This window comes from Emys orbicularis, chromosome 1 (assembly GCF_028017835.1).
Source record: "Emys orbicularis isolate rEmyOrb1 chromosome 1, rEmyOrb1.hap1, whole genome shotgun sequence".
Taxonomy (NCBI): domain Eukaryota; kingdom Metazoa; phylum Chordata; order Testudines; family Emydidae; genus Emys; species Emys orbicularis.
This window is the reverse complement of record NC_088683.1, coordinates 366,594,505-366,610,869: the sequence shown is the minus strand read 5'-3', so window position 1 is coordinate 366,610,869 and position 16,365 is coordinate 366,594,505. Positions and strand designations below refer to the sequence as shown.

General features: G+C 45.6%; 2 protein-coding genes across 2 annotated transcripts; both read left to right on the top strand.

The window, feature by feature from the left end:
* Nucleotides 1-4,573: 4,573 nt before the first annotated feature.
* Nucleotides 4,574-5,566, top strand: LOC135882671 (olfactory receptor 52P1-like). Its single transcript, XM_065409658.1, has one exon. The coding sequence runs from the start codon at nucleotides 4,610-4,612 to the stop codon at nucleotides 5,564-5,566; it is 957 nt and encodes a 318-aa protein (XP_065265730.1). The 5' UTR covers nucleotides 4,574-4,609.
* Nucleotides 5,567-15,108: 9,542 nt separating this feature from the next.
* Nucleotides 15,109-16,083, top strand: LOC135882663 (olfactory receptor 52P1-like). Its single transcript, XM_065409646.1, has one exon. The coding sequence runs from the start codon at nucleotides 15,145-15,147 to the stop codon at nucleotides 16,081-16,083; it is 939 nt and encodes a 312-aa protein (XP_065265718.1). The 5' UTR covers nucleotides 15,109-15,144.
* Nucleotides 16,084-16,365: the final 282 nt, after the last annotated feature.

Genomic DNA, 16,365 nt, shown 5'->3' with positions numbered 1-16,365 from the left:
ATTAGACAGGAAAAACATCTCCTGAAAACATACCTAAAATGAGCATCTAAGATTACAAAAATTGTAAGTAATAGCAAGGAAATGTGTTAGATTATCTTTTGTTTTAGCTTGTGAATTTTCCCTATGCTAAGAGGGAGATTTATTCCTGTTTTTTTTTTTAACTTTGAAGCTGAGCCTAGAGGGGAATCCTCTGTGTTTAAAATCTTTTTGTTACCCTGTAAAATTACCTTCCATCCTGATTTTGCAGGTGTGGTTCTTTCCCTTTTTCTTTAAGAACCTGATTGATTTTCAGTGTGCTAGAGACAAAGGGTCTGGTTGGTACTCACATTATTCTCAAGCCTCCCCAGGAAATGGGGTAAAGGGGCTTGGGGGAATATTTTGGGGAACTAGGGACTCCAAGAGACCCTTTCCCTCAATTTTTGTGTAAATCACTTGGTGGTGGCAGCAATACTGTCCAAGGACAAGGAAAGGATTTGTGCCTTGGGGAAGTTTTTACCTAAGCTGGTAGAAATAAGCTTAGGAGTTCTTTCATGCGGGTCCCCACATCTGTACCCCAGAGTTCAGAGTGGGGAGGGAACCCTGACAGTCCCCATCCTGCTCCCAAGCTTAAACCTTTCACACACATGCCCATTTCCGTTTCCCCGTTTTGTCCCTGTCAAGGCTGTTTACTCACTTGGACACTTTGAGTGCAGAAGGTGGGGGCCCGCAAAAGACCTTAAAAGTACTTGCCACCTATGACTTGCATTAAAACTCCCCAAGATTACAGATTCCCTGTCCTTGGACTGTTATTGCTGCCACCACCCAAAATGCAAAAACCTCCTTGAGAACCCAAGAAGTCGCATTTGGGAATTCCTTCCTGTGAGGTACCCTCAAGCTCTTTTAACCCCCCCCCATCTCTGCAGAGATCTTGGGGGAAAAAAGTGCTGTTGATACCAACTGAGAAGTATGGAACTTTATTTCCTCTCAGTCATTTGTCTGAGCAGTCTTAGACACGTGCACACAGAACCTCCACTTTCTAGGACACAGGGATCAGATCATGTTCTTAAAAGAGTGATTTTTATTAAACAAAGAGAAAACAGATCTGGCAAAACATTGCTTGGTTGCTAGGTGTTATAGCGCAATTAAAAAAAAAATTAAAACCACAGAGAGTTGCTTCCCTGGGATTCAGCTTGTAAATTTACGGTACAAGGGGGAAGTTACAAGTGCTCAGCACAGAGAATCCAACAAACTCAAAATAAAGAAATAACCTGATCTCGTCTGACTAAACATTCCCTCTTCTACTCACATATCTGTAGTTCAAGGTTTAGCCCTTTCCTAGGCATGGATGTCGCTGGATTCTCCGTGCCTGGCCATTCATCTCCTTCCAGCAGCCTTCCCTCCCAAACACAACAGGAACAACAGGAAAAGAAAGGGCTGCTGCTGCCAATTCAAAATCAAAGCTTTGTTTTCATTGGCTCTCCTAGCCTCCTGCCAACTCACTGCCTGCTTCCCTAAGCATTCCTGGGAGTCTGGGACTCTATGATTTTAACCCTTACAGGCAAGGCAACTAATACTTAGGTCTAAAGAGTGAACAACTACTGAGAAAGATTCCAGCTAAGTGAATGGCTGGAACATCCAGAAAATGGTGTTCCCCGCCCCCCATTCACCACAGTCCCAAATAGTAGATTCCCAGTCCCAGGCAGTTAGCACCCAGAGGGCTCTGCCCACCTCTCTGGGATTTCAAATGTCCCATATAATCCCTTGAGGAGAAGCTTCTGGCTGCAGAGATTCCCATATTGACACTGCCAAACTTGATACAAAAAGTCTCAAAAGATTTGAGGCCACAGAGCAGACTGGCACCATGGAGCAGACTGATGTGTGACAAAGTCGGGAAATGTTGCTACTAACAGTCTTCACAGCAGGTACTAACATCCACTGTCTGCTGTTTGTACTTGGGTGGCTTAGGTAAGCCCTCAGGTAGCTGAATTTGGGTGTGTGGCACCATCTGCGGTTGTGCTGGGTGATAACAGGGTCTGGAGAGGCTGAATCACCAGCAAACAAGTGTGGAACAGGTGGGGTGATTAGAGGGACACAGATGGGTGATTAGAGGGACACAGCAGTTTCCACAGCTCCCAGACTGCACCCCAGGGGTGACAACCCATTACACTCATACCCTTCGGAGCCCAAATTAGGTCCCCAGGCACCTGTGATGCAAGCATAGGGCAGGGACTGTATCCAGAACAAAAGATCCAGATATAGCAGTTGTTTGATTCCTTTACCACTGTGTTCTTCCCTGAGCAGGGCATAACAACGTAAAACAGCACAGTGAGTGGAGAAGTCCCATTGTACTAATTCTGACACGGGGAAGCACAACCACTTTTCTGCATCAATTTCTGAAAGATCAACACAATATTGAAATTTGATGATTACCCTATGCAGAGAGGAGATGAAATATTAGAACAGTTTGAGCCTCCATATATATAGCCATTTTAAACCTCACAAAGGGATATTGACAAATCCCTTTGATGCCAGTATCCTGGGAGAAGAAAGACTTTTCCACACCCTATGGCTCGCATTAATTAAGAATCACTTCATTTGCCCTTCACAGAGTGGCATTGACTTTGCAGAGACTAATGCACTGTATATTACAACTGCATGGGCAGTACGCAGCAGTACGCTGCTACGATCAATCAAAAATGGTTTTTGGTCCCGTGTCTTATGACAGTATAGCCACACATAGTGCAAATGGCAGTACATTACACACAGGGAAAAAAAACATTGTCAATTGCTAGGCTGAACAACAGTTTGCAAGTCTCAGTTTGCCCTGACAATCTTCAGCCCCTGATATCAGCAAATCATTTCTTCACTCCCGGGGGAGGCTCTCAAGCTGAAGTTCTCCAGGGTCTATTTCATGCTCATCCCACTGCTCACGGAGCCAAGGGAGTTTTCCAGGAATCCTGGCCAACCTGAGAGTCTGCAGGGACTGTACAGGGGAATCATAAAGATCGCTGCCCAACACGTCAAATAGATTTCTTCTTTCGGCTGAGCGAGATTATGGTGAGTTGCCTGTTTCTGCACTAAAGTTAGTGCTGAGGGCTCAGGAAGGGTTCCAGGGTACAAGTCAAGAACCATCTGGGCAGGAATTCAGCAGCACGGTGATGTGAACTGTTTAGTATTGTTAGAAACACCAAAGGATTTACCTGGTAACATTGAAACTACAAATATACTGGGAATAGTTTAGACAAATAATTGTTTTTAAGAACATTCCTTGTCTCTTACTTTGTCCTCTGTCTCAGTAGCTTCCTTTTTTGGGTGGTGTGATTTTTCTCTGGTTCATTAATTTTCTCCAATTCAGTGACTTCATTGACCTATTAGGAAGTGCAGCCAAAGCCTCTGCAGTGGGTATCTGTGTTACCAGAGGGTTCACAACAAGAATGGGTCACACACTGGCCAGATTCTGCTCTCTCATTCGACCATCACTGGGTCACTCCAGATTGACGCTGGCCTCTCTGAGAGCCAAATCAGGGCCCATGTGTTTTGGAATCCCCATCTTTCATGCCTGGTCTCAGAACACCACATAAACTGGGGATTTCCTTCAGACTCTTTCAGCACTCTCTGTAGCAGGACCCAAACACGTGATTTTTGCAGCTTGTAGCCAAAAGTTAAAAACTTGGGGTGAATCTCGTCCCATTGAGATCTAATGGGCTGCAATACGTTAAAGCTTTGTTTCGCTTTGAGGAGGAGTTACTCACGCTGGCTCCTTTTATTCTCCACATCCTCTGTCTCTCTCACTGGGTCTGTCCCTCTCTCCTTCCCTGCATAGGCTGACTGCTGCTGGGGTTCCCTTCACCCCCGGAAAGGCAGTTCAGGCTGATCTCCCCTTTTTCCCCGGTGCAGGCAGACACTGAGTTTAACCTCATCTGAGGAGGTATTTCTGTGAGCTGTTGCTGTGGGGTCTGGCACCTGAGTGAGGGGTATCGCTGTGTGGCAGGGATGGAAGTTGCACAGGGTGGGGACTTGCCCTGTCAAGTCACAGAACTGCAGCCTGGGTGTCACCACCTGGACATTCTATAACAGATTTAAAAGTAGCCAGACTTGAACAAAAAAACTTCAGAACCAGACTTCAAAGAGAAACAGCAGAACTAAAATTCATTGGCAAATTTTATGCCATTAATTTGGGCTTCAATAGGGACTGGGAGTGGCTGGCTCATTACAGAAGCAACTTTTCCTCTCCTGGAATTGACACCTCCTCATCAATTATTGGGAGAGGACTACATCCACCCTGATCGAATTGGCCTTGTCAACACTGGTTCTCCACTTGTGAGGTAGCTCCCTTCTCTTCATGTGTCAGTATAACAATGCCTGCATCTGTAATTCTCACTCCATGCATCTGAAGAAGTGGGTTTTTTATCCACAAAAGCTTATGTCCATATAAATATGTTAGTCTTTAAGATGCCACCGGACTCCTTGTTGTTTTTGTGGATACCAACTAACACGGCTACCCCCGGATGTTTATCAAATATAACTATTTGTTATAATTGTTATAAAGTGTGTAACCCCCTTACTGTGCTTCTCTTCCTTCACAGGAACCTTGATAGTTTCTGACCCTGATCATCTCATCGACCACCTCATGGCAGCTTTCAACCTTACCCCCTCTGACCCTTCAACGTTCATCTTAATGGGCATCCCTGGGCTAGAAGCTGCTCACATCTGGATTTCCATCCCTTTCTCTATGTTCTTTGTAATTGGCCTGTTGGGAAATTTCATGCTTCTTTATGTTGTAAGCAAAGAACAGACCCTGCACAAGCCGATGTACCTGCTACTCTGCATGCTGGCACTCACAGACATTGGCACATCTACCTCCGTCGTGCCGAAGGCACTGTGTATATTTTGGTTCAATTTGAAAGGCATTACTCTGGGTGGCTGCCTCACCCAGATGTTCTTCCTTCATGCGGTTTCTATTATGCAATCAGCCGTCCTCGTGACAATGGCCTTTGATCGCTATGTTGCCATATGTAACCCTCTGAGATACGCCACCATCCTCACCAATGCACGAATAGCTAAGCTAGGGCTCTTGGGTTTGATAAGAGCTGTTCTCTTCATTCTGCCTCTGCCCCTGCTCCTGAGCAGGCTGTCATTCTGTGCCAACCACATTATCCCCCATACGTATTGTGAGCACATGGCTGTGGCAAAGGTATCATGTGGGGACATCACAGTCAATAGGATGTATGGCTTGGTGATAGCATTTGTAGTTTTAGGGTTAGACCTAATGCTCATTGCCCTGTCCTATGGTCTGATCCTCAGGGCTGTCCTCAGAATCTCCTCCAAGAAAGCCCACGAGAAAGCCCTCAACACCTGCACGGCCCACATCTGTGTGATGTTGATGTCTTATCCTCCCTTCTTCTTTTCCACTCTGACACATAGGTTCGGCCAGGGCATCACTCCGCACATTCGTATTATTTTGGCCAACCTCTATTTCCTCCTCCCCAACATGCTCAACCCTATCATTTATGGGGTCAAAAACAAAGAACTTCGTGAGAAAGTGGTCAAATGCACTTCCAGAATGTGTTCTCTCGGGGGCCACTGACTTTAAACCTTCCTGACTAGATGGGGAAATGATATCTCCTTGTTAATCACAGGTGCTCTCTCCTAGTTTGGCTTAACTCACCATTGTGGAAATACACTGTACGAGAAATTCCTCACACCTAATATCTTATCACTCCATCACCAAGCTCTGCTCTCTCCATAGCTGAGTTCCCGCTCTCTGACCATCACCTGACCTCTTTCAGTATCACCCATCAGCCTCCAACCCCCACACACCCTGTCACTTGGCCTTTCCATGACTTCCAGACTACCAAAAGATATTACGGCTTTCTGGTGCAAGGTGGCTTGTATTAATCCCTGTGTGAACAGGGTTCTTGATCAGTTTGACAAACTAAAGCTGCGCTTTTACATAGCCAAAGACAAAGGAAGAAACAACAATGCTGAACTTCTTTTTCATAGGTGCAGCGATCCGGTGAGTAAAATTTACCTTCTAGAGCTTATTGGTGAGAGTTGTGAAACCATGTATTTTTGAGAACGGGACTGCTATGTTAAACTACAACCAAAACCATTGAGTCGCTTTCCAGTTGGAACTCTCAAAACAGACACTAACAGTTCACATGGTCGAAGATGTTAAAATAGGTGTCGAGATTTCATGTTGGAGTTTTGAAACAGATGAAACAGAGATAGCCACCAAATATCGAGGTGATTGGATCGCTTGCAGTATTAAGTCCTTTTACTGCACTCAGCTCGGCACAACTTAGATTGGCTGATATCTCATTTTTGCCATTGGTTTGTGGAGACTTTGGACAGTTGGAGCAGCAATGGAGAGGTTTGCCTATGGTTCACTGGCCTCATGCTCAGGAAAACCAAGTTGAGCAGTTTGAAGTTCTCTAACACACGGATTCTGCTGAGAACAAAATCTTTAGAGAACTTGGCTTGTTTGCTCTTTCATTCCTGTTGTTACCTTTTAGCAATGCTGCAGTTGAATGATTTTCTCAGATGAACTTGATAAAAACAAAATTGTGCAAGAAGATGCAAGAGGAACTTTTAGAAAACATTCTTATTATGACACAAAATCTGTTGTGAACAGTTTGCATCAAAGAAAGAAATGATTGCAGTGGTCACTGCTGATGTATAAGCAGCAGGAGGAGCGTTCTACTCCCAATGAAGATAGCAAGGATGAAATGTTGCCTTTTAGAAATTAACAGCAAGAAACTAATTCATCTCAAAATATGGACATTGACTACCATCACTGAATGCCATTAGAAAAAAAATAACATAATAATGTGATTGTTGTTTTTACACTACATATGTTTTGGGCTTCTTTTGGGTTATTTTTAATACCGTCATTCTGTTGCTTTTTTGAAACACCTGCCAACCCTCAATCGGGATACAAGAACCAGTACTGGGATTTTGATTTTGAATTTGATTATCATCTCATAGCTTTGTTGCTAATGTGCACCAGCTCCTGCTGGGACTTGTAGCTTTAAAAAAAAAATCTATACTAGATATCTAATGAAATCTTCCATTTCTTTCTTGATATATAGGCCAACGTGTTGACTGAAAACAAAACCCAAAACTGTTTGCTTCAAGAAATAGATTGAGTTACTTTTGGGTTAGTTTTTAAATTTGGGCTAATCATGCAGTCGAAATCTGGCAATGTTTCGAGCTGAGCTGGAGGCAGAGCAGCAGCAGCCAGACACATAAGGGGAAGAGAAGCAGCCCAGAAGGCAGAAGGGTGTACGTAGACCTGATGGAAGGACAGATGCTGGGGAGAAGAGTACTGCAACCTAGAGCCGGAGGGAGTGTGACCACCACCAGAACAGGTGCCTTACTTGTGGTATCAGGCAGAGCAGCCACGGCCTGGGTTGGAGGCATGGGACATGTGAGGAACAAACTGGGAACATTTCTTACATCAGCTGTTTGTGGTGTTCCCCATGCCCACAGAGTGGGGTTCCTTGTTTCTTGAACATTTTTCATGTTTTCTTTTTTTTTAACAATTACCGTTTAGTAAATTATATGTGGTTTGAACTTAATGTAGTGATCGGTGGGTCACAGAAGCATTTGGTGTGAAGAGGGTACCCTGGAGTGGGGTCACCCTAGCACCTGTCCTAAGTGACCGCGATGAGACTGGAGGTTTAGCCTGCCAGGAATCCTGGGCCCAGCCATGTCACCATTACGAGGAATCTGCTACACAGGAGAGTGTACGGGGAGTCTTTGAGGTGAGGCAGGTCTCTGGGTAAAGGGAATTGGAGTGGGGACTGAAACCCTTTCACTAGCCAAAAGAACAGGAGTACTTGTGGCACCTTAGAGACTAACAAATTTATTAGAGCATAAGCTTTCGTGGGCTACAACCCACTTCTTCGGATGCATATGCATCCGAAGAAGTGGGTTGTAGCCCACGAAAGCTTATGCTCTAATAAATTTGTTAGTCTCTAAGGTGCCACAAGTACTCCTGTTCTTTTTGCGGATACAGACTAACACGGCTGCTACTCTGAAACCTTTCACTAGCCAATTCTCCTGGGTGCTGCAGAAGCCAGGAAAGTTTCCCACAACAGCAGGACCATTGCCCCACATACAGTAGGGAATGGGACAAACTGGATTTTGGGCTGGATTTTAGTGACTTGTGAAATATCATATAAATGAAAAAAATCTGAAATGTGTAACTTTGGGGAGCACACTTTCTGAGTAAGGTGAATGTAACATCACTGCACACAGCTGGCTGCCCTGACTCAGGCAGATATGGGCAGCCTGAGTCATGGCTTACCATGGCTGTAGAGGAGATACAGTGAGCTGTTACCAATGGCCCTGAGTACTGAGAGAAGCCCATCCCTTGCCACAAGTTCCCCCCACCACAGTGGCCACCTCAGCCCAGCAGGCCCTCTGGCTGTGGAGGGAATGCAGCCTCATGGTGATGGGGACCATTTTGGTGAGATGCCATCTCCCGCAGCCACACACGGCTCTGGTCGTTACACCCCTCACCTCCCTTGGTGCCAGACAACACCCCTTTTACATCGTATTCAGGAACATAGTGCCCTGAGAGTCATGATCCCATGGCAGGGTTTCTTGGTCACCGCGTGTCCCAGGAGAAATCACTTCAGCAGCCCATTTGCTTCAGTCTCTAGTGTGAGCTCGACTCAGGGCACTTGGAATCCCACTGCTGAGTCCATGAGGTGGTGGCCAGCATGGGCCATGGTGGGGTTAACACACTGATGGTTCGTGTGAACACCACACATCTGTGGCATGGTGATACATCGCCCATGGCACAGTCTATGGGCCAGCCCTCCCTCCATGCCCATGTACAGCACCAAACTGGGAGCCAACTGTCCTGTCACCCCACTTAAAATAAGACATCCATAGAGATGCTGAAGAAGAGCAAACAGTCTGGTAAGCTTGTTATCCCCCTAAAGAGATGGGCAGAGGTGGGAGGGATTATATGGGTCATGCTGACTGCTTTGGGAAAGCAATGACTGAAGTAGGTTCCCACACACACACACTATTAAAGCATTCAGGGTTTTGTACTTGAGGTGGTTGCTGAGTTGGGAATCACTCTGCACAGAGGGATCATCTGGTTCTCTGCTTCTCCATGTTCTCCACTAGGTTGGGCTGACGTAGAGATTAGATTTTTTTGCCCAGACTTTGATCTCCTGGGGCAGAATGAAAAAAATTCACTGCAATCCTGGACCCTTCTTAGGCTGAGTCGCAGGTAAATCATGCATCCAAAGAAGTTGGTATTCACCCACAAAAGCTCATGCTTCTATACGTCTGTTAGTCTGTAAGGTGCCACAGGACTCTTTGCTGATAGGTAAATCATTGTCGTATAAGTAAAGTTGTCCTACAATTCCAAAATAGGAAAGCTACCAAGAGGAGCTCGGCCCACAGTCACCCCCACCCATTTGTCTCTGGCAGAGGTCTCTCAATAACCATTTCTGTGCAGGAAGGACAAAATCCCAAATTCCCAAAAGAGACATGCAAATATCACTAGACTCTGTTCCACATGGAGTTTGATCTTCTTCTTTCCTATAGCTTCGATAGGTAGCAACGACAAATGTATATCTAGATTTGATAGCCAGCTTACTGCCCCACCCCCATCTCCTTACCCTGGTGGCAGAGGCTCCCTCACCAGAGGTCAGTCCTAGCTGGTGTCAGTCTAAGACCTTCTGGACAATGGGTACCAGGACTGGAGAACACAACAGTGCTTGCCCTTCTCCCACAAACGTGGCCCCATTGTAGAGTAAGAGAACTGTGCCCTTGGACCACGGGCGGAGATCATAGCTAGTGATAGAGTGCAGCCCTGCCATGCACGGTGTTCATAGACAATGGTTATGATTAGTAGGTGGCCGCCATTACTTATTTGTGGGAAAATGAGAAAGGTTTGCTTGGAGACAGGTTTCTTTTGAAGTTTGTAAATATACAGGGGGTTGTTTGCCTCGGAGCATAGAGGGTAGGACAGAGAGGGGAGTTGTTTTGTTATTCAGACACTGAATGACAGCAAGCAAGGGACTCCTAGCCTTGTGATCTAGAGAGCCCCCGCTAGCAAGAACAGAGCTGGGATTAAGACGAATCATAAAGAGCAAGTTTTTTCTATTGTGTATGTATGCTACTGTATCACTCAGTAAATGATGTGTGTTTTATGGAGCGGGTCTCCTAGTCTCTTAACCAAAGCCCCTCGGTGCTGAACCCCACCCTTACCAGCAGGGTAACACCATTGAGTCACAAGTCCTCATCAGACTGCTCCTGGCACTGGCCAAAACAGCCATCAATCCATCCGGGAGGACAACACTCAGCAAGGAATTTCGCTGCGACTATAGGGGGTTTGTTTCTGTTTCTTAGCTGTCTTACACACCTGGACAGCGTTCCTCTAGGAAGACTCACCGACTCCTTGGACTCCTTTTTTGGTGCAGCCGGCATGATCCAGGAGTGTCCCCATCCTGCTCCTGAGCTTAAACCTTTCAAATACAAGCCCATTCCCGTTTGTCCCTGTTTTGTCCCAAATAGTAGATTCCCAGCCCTGGGCAGTTAGCACCCGGAGGGCTGTACCCACCTCTCTGGGATTTGAAATTGCCCAGATGATCCCCTCATGAGAAGTTTCTGGATGCAGAGGTTTCCATATTGACACTGCCCAACTTGATACAAAAAGCCCCCAAAGATGGGAGGCCAAAGCAGATTGACGTGTGACAAAGCCTGAAAATGTTGCTACTAACAGTCTTCACAGCAGGTACATTAAAAGACTTCAGGGATATGTGTCTGAGAAAGCAATCCACACACAGCATTCTGCAATCGAATGCACAGGCACAAACCGTATCACCAAGGGCTGCTAATCGAGACCATGGCCACCAGGATGGGATCAATGTTCCCTCTAAGCTGCCCACCTGCACAACAGTCCATCAAGTGCCACACACTTGATTATTACAGCCACGCACATCCTCAGCAACATCAACTTGTGTTTATCTTAGTAGATTCAGTCAGAGAAAGGGAGAGGGTGAAAGGAAAACCCTTTAACACCAGGTGTCTGCTGATTGGTCTTTGGTGGCTTAAGTAATCCCTCGGATAGCTCAGTTTGGGTGTGTGGCACCATCTGCTGTCGTGTTGGGTGATAACAGGGTCAGGAGAGGCTGAATCACCAGCAAAGCGGTATTGAAAAGGGCGAGCCCAGCTGGGTGGTTAGAGGGTCGCAGCAGTTTCCATGGCTCCCAGACTCAACCGCGGGGCCAATAACCCATTGCACTCATACCTTCAGGATCCAAAATTAGGCCCCCAGGCACCTGTAATGCAAGCATGTGTCAGGGACTGTATCCAGTACAAAACATCCAGATATAGCAATTGTTTGATTCCTTTACCCCTGTGCTCTCACCCCAGCAGGGCATAACAACGTAAAACACCACAGTGAGAGTAGAAGTCCCATTGTACTAATTCTGACACAGGATAGCACAACCCTTTTTCTGCATCGATATCTGAAATATCAACACAATATTGAAATTTGATGATTACCCGATGCAGAAAGGAGATGAAATATTAGAAGTGTTTGAGCTTCCAGATGTATATCTGCTTTAGAGCTCACAAAGGGATACTGGCAAATACCTTTGATGCCAGAATCCTGGGAGAAGAAAGCCTTTCCCATACCCTATGGCTTGAATCAATTAAGTATCACTTTGTTTGGCCTTCACCAAGTGGCATTGACTTTGCAGAGGCTAATATACTGTACATTGCAACTGCATGGGCTGTATGCAGCGATACGCTGCTACTATCAATTGAAAAACATTTTTGGTCCCATATCTCGTGGCAGTTTTTCCCACCGATAGTCTAGATGGCTGTACATTATACACAGAAAAAAAAATCCCATTGTCAATGTTAGGCTGAACAAGAGTCTGCAAGATAGTTTACCCTGACAATCTTGAGCCCCTGGTATCAGCAAATTATTTCTTGAGAGCCTCCCAGGGGAGGATCTCAAGCTGTAGTTCTCCAGGGTCTATTTTCTGCTCTTCCCGCTGCTCATAGAGCCAAGGGAATTGTCTGGGAGTCCTGCCAACCTGAGAGTCTGCAGGGAGTGTACAGGGGAATCATAAAAATCGCTACTCAACATGGCAAGTGTCAGACATGTGAGATTCATACCTTGATTTTTAGGGCTCTACCTTCCTGTCGCCATAAAGAGATTTCTTCTCTCTGCTGAGCAGGATTTCGGTGAGTTGCCTGTTCCCACACTAAAGTTAGTGCTGAGGGCTCAGGAAGGGTTCCAGGGTACAAGTCAGGAACCATCTGGGCGGGAATTCACCAGCACGGTGACTTGAACTGTTTGTTTAGTATTGTTAGAAACACTAAGGGATTTACCTGGTAAAATTGAAAGTAAATATGCACTGGAGATAGTTTAGACAAATATTTATTTTTAAGATCAATTCCTTGTCTCTTACTGTGTCCTTCTATCTGTCTCAATATCTTCTTTTTTTGGGTGGTGTGCTTTTTCCTCTGGTTCACTCAATTTTTCCAATTCAGTGACTTCACTGCCTTATTAGGAAGTGCAGCCAAAGTCTCTGCAGTGGGTATCTGTGTTACCAGAGGGTTCACAACAAGAATGGGCCGCACACTGGCCAGATTCTGCTCTCGCATTCAACCTTCCCTGAGTCACTCCAGATTGATGCTGGCCTCTCTGAGAACCAAATCGGGGCCCACATGTTTTGGAATCCCCTTCTTTCATGCCCAGTCTCAGAATGCCACAAAAACTGGGGGTTCCCTCCATACACTTTCAACACCCTTACAGAAGTGTGCTTTCTGTACCATGAACCAAACCCGTGATTTTTGCAGCTTGTAGCCAAAAGTAAAAAACTCAGGGTGAATCTCATCCCATTGAGATCAATGGCAAAGCTCTGAAAACAGTCAGGAGTTCACCCTGAATCCACATGTAGGGACTTAAATTAATAGCCTGATTTGCACCAGCCATGAGCCTTGTGACTTCAACTGGAGTCATCCTGTGGCCTCTAAGGACGGATAAGCTCGTTTGAATAAAAAATGAGCTGACAGGAGAGTTACTGGAATCTCATACTTATTTCCAGACAGAATTTCTATAACTTCAACTTCTAGCCATTGGATCCTATTACACCCCTGTATGCTAGTCTGAATAGCCTATTATTAAATATTGGTTCCCTGGGTAGGTACTTACAGCCTGTAATCAAGTCACCCCTTAACCATCTTTGTTAAACTACACAGATTGAGATCTTTGAGTCTATCACTATTGGGCAGGTCTTCTGCTCTTTTACTAATTATTGTGATTCTTCTCTTAACCCTCTTCAGTGTATCAACATCCATCTTTAATCATGGACACCAGAACTGGACACAGAATTCCAGCAGCAGTCACACCAGTGCCAAATATACAGGTATAACATCTCTACCTCTCCTTCAGATTTCCCCGGTTATCATCTCAGGCTCTTTTGGCCACATGGTCACACTGGGAGCTCCTGTTTAGCTAATTATCCCTTCATGCCCCCAAATCTAGTTCAGGGTCATTGCACTTCCGACGATATCCCCCCATCATGTGAGCATCACCCACATTCTTTGTTCCTAGATGTAGATATTTAGATGGCCAAATTAGAACACATTTTGGTTGCTTCGACCAAGTTTTCCAATCAGTCCAGATTGCTCTGAATCAGTGACTTGTCCTCTTCATTATTTATCAACCCCCAATTGTTGCATCATCTGCAAACTTCTTTGATATTCAGGCATGAGAAGGGTTGGCAGGTGAGCTGCTGACCCATGTCTCTGCTTACACTTGTCAGTTACCACCTGTAACTTATGCCTCAGACAAAGCTGGGTGCCTGCAAGAAAGTGTCTCACCAAAAGAAACAAGGGAAGTGATAGAGGTGCCAGCCTTAGCCGGAAATACCACAACACTTGTGCCCCTCATGCCCATTCTCTGGAGTACAAAGTCATATGCCAGCATGAGAATGTCTATTTCCATGAGGGAAACTTGGCTCCTTTTCAATATAGGAACTGCATCGTGGATCAGACCTATAGTCCATTTAGTCCAGTGTCCTCTCTCTGACAATGACAGCCCCAGGTGCTGCAGTACAAAGTATAAGAAACCCAGAAGTGGGTTTATGCAGGGGGATGACCTGACTATCATGAGGGTGTCAACCGAATGCCTAACAGTTAGAGATTGGCTTGTGTCCTGAAACACATGGTCGTATAGGCTTTCCAAAATATTCATGTAGCTGTAACTATTGTAACTGGACAGTGACACTATCCATGTAGAGGTCCAAAGCCTTCCTGATTCTTGCTTAGCACCTGGCCTCAACTTCCTTTTGTGGCAACTTGTTTCTCAGTTTAATTAGGCATCAAGTGAATATAGCATTCTTTTTTATCTGTTTTGAACTTGCCATGTTTCAGTGTAATTGAATGCTCTCTTGATCTTGTGTTATCAAACAGGGAGAACACATGCTCAAACTACTCTCTACCAGTCAGTATTTTATAGACTTTTTTCATATCCCCTTGTATTTATCTCCTTTGTAAGGTAATGATCCCAGTCTCTTCAACCTCTCTCCTTGATCATTCTCGTTGCCCTTCCCTGAACCCCTCTAGTTCTGCAATATCCTGTGTGAGAAGGGTGCCCAGTACTACACAGAGGAGACCAGAGGCGAGTGAAACATTGTCAGACTGATCTCATGGCATTGTATTTTCTGTGTGATTTCCCATCCCACTCCTCCTGGATTTCAATTTTTTGCTTAGTTTCTGTCCCTGCTTGCCCTGCGAGCAGGGTTTCATAAGGCTGTGCACCCTGACACCAAAGTCCATGTCTTGAGTTCATATAATTAAATTATAACCTTGTTAGGTGTTTGAGGAGTTCAAGCTTTTTCCTCCAATGGGCATACATGTTGCAGTTATTGACACTGAAGGTCATGTGCCATTCACATGACTGGGTTAGCTCCCTCTGAGGACTTCTCAGGACTTGACTATGACCTAAATAATTTGGTGCCATCTGCAAATGTTGCCACCTCACTGCTCACCCCCCCATTCTAGATTGTTAATAATTATCAAATATTTGTTATAAAGTGTGTAACTCCCTACCTGTGCTTTTCTCCCTTCACAGGCACCCTGAGCATTTCTGAGCCCGATTGATGCATTGACCACCTCATGGCAGCTTTCAACCTCACCCCCTCTGACTCTTCACCATTTATCCTATTGGGCATCCCTGGCCTAGAAGCTGCCCACGTCTGGATTTCCATCCCTTTCTCTATGTTCTACATTATGGGCCTGTTTGGAAATGTCATGGTTCTGTTTGTTGTAGGCAAAGAGGAGACCCTGCACAAGCCAATGTACCTGCTGATCTGCATGCTGGCGCTCACAGACATTGGCACCTCTACCTCCGTCGTGCCAAAGGCACTGTGTATATTTTGGTTCAATTTCAAGGGCATTACTGTGGATGGCTGCCTCACCCAGATGTTTTTCCTTCACACAGTTTCTATTATGCAGTCAGCCGTCCTCGTGACAATGGCCTTCGATCGCTATGTTGCCATATGTAGCCCTCTGAGGTATGCCACCATCCTCACCAATGCACGAATAGCAAAGCTAGGGCTTGCGGGTTTGATAAGAGCTGTTTTCTTCATTCTGCCCCTGCCCCTGCTTCTGAGTAGGCAGCCATTCTGTGCCAACCGCATTATCCCCCACACATACTGCGAGCATATAGCTGTGGCAAAGATGTCGTGTGGGGATACCACTGTCAACAAGACATACGGCTTGGTGATGGCATTTGTAGTAATTGGGTTAGATCTGACACTGGTTGCCCTGTCCTATGGTCTGATCATCAGGGCCGTCCTCAAAATCTCCTCCAAGAAAGCCTACCAGAAAGCTCTCAACACCTGCACGGCCCACGTCTGTGTGATGATGACGTCTTTTACTCTCTTCTTTTTCTCCACTCTGACACACCGGTTCGGTCAGGGTATCACTCCCCATGTTCACATCATCTTGGCCAACCTCTTCTTCCTCATCCCCCCCATGATCAACCCGATCATTTATGGGGTCAAAACCAAAGAGCTTCGTGACAAAGTGGTCAAATACATCTGCAGAATGTGATCGCATGGGACCACTGACGTTAATACTCTTTGACAAGCGGAGGAAAGGATTTCTCCTCATTCCAAGCACTGCTCTTTCTGTTGCATAGTTCCCTTTCTCTAACCATCACCTGATCTCTTTAAGCATCACAACCCCCAAGCCCACACACCCTGTCACTTGGCCTTTCCATGACTTCCAGACTACCAGAAGATACTGCAGCTTTCTGAAGCAAGGTTTCTTTGCATTAGGCCCGGTGTGAACAGGGTTCTTGATCAGTTTGACAAACTAAAGCTATGCTTTCAG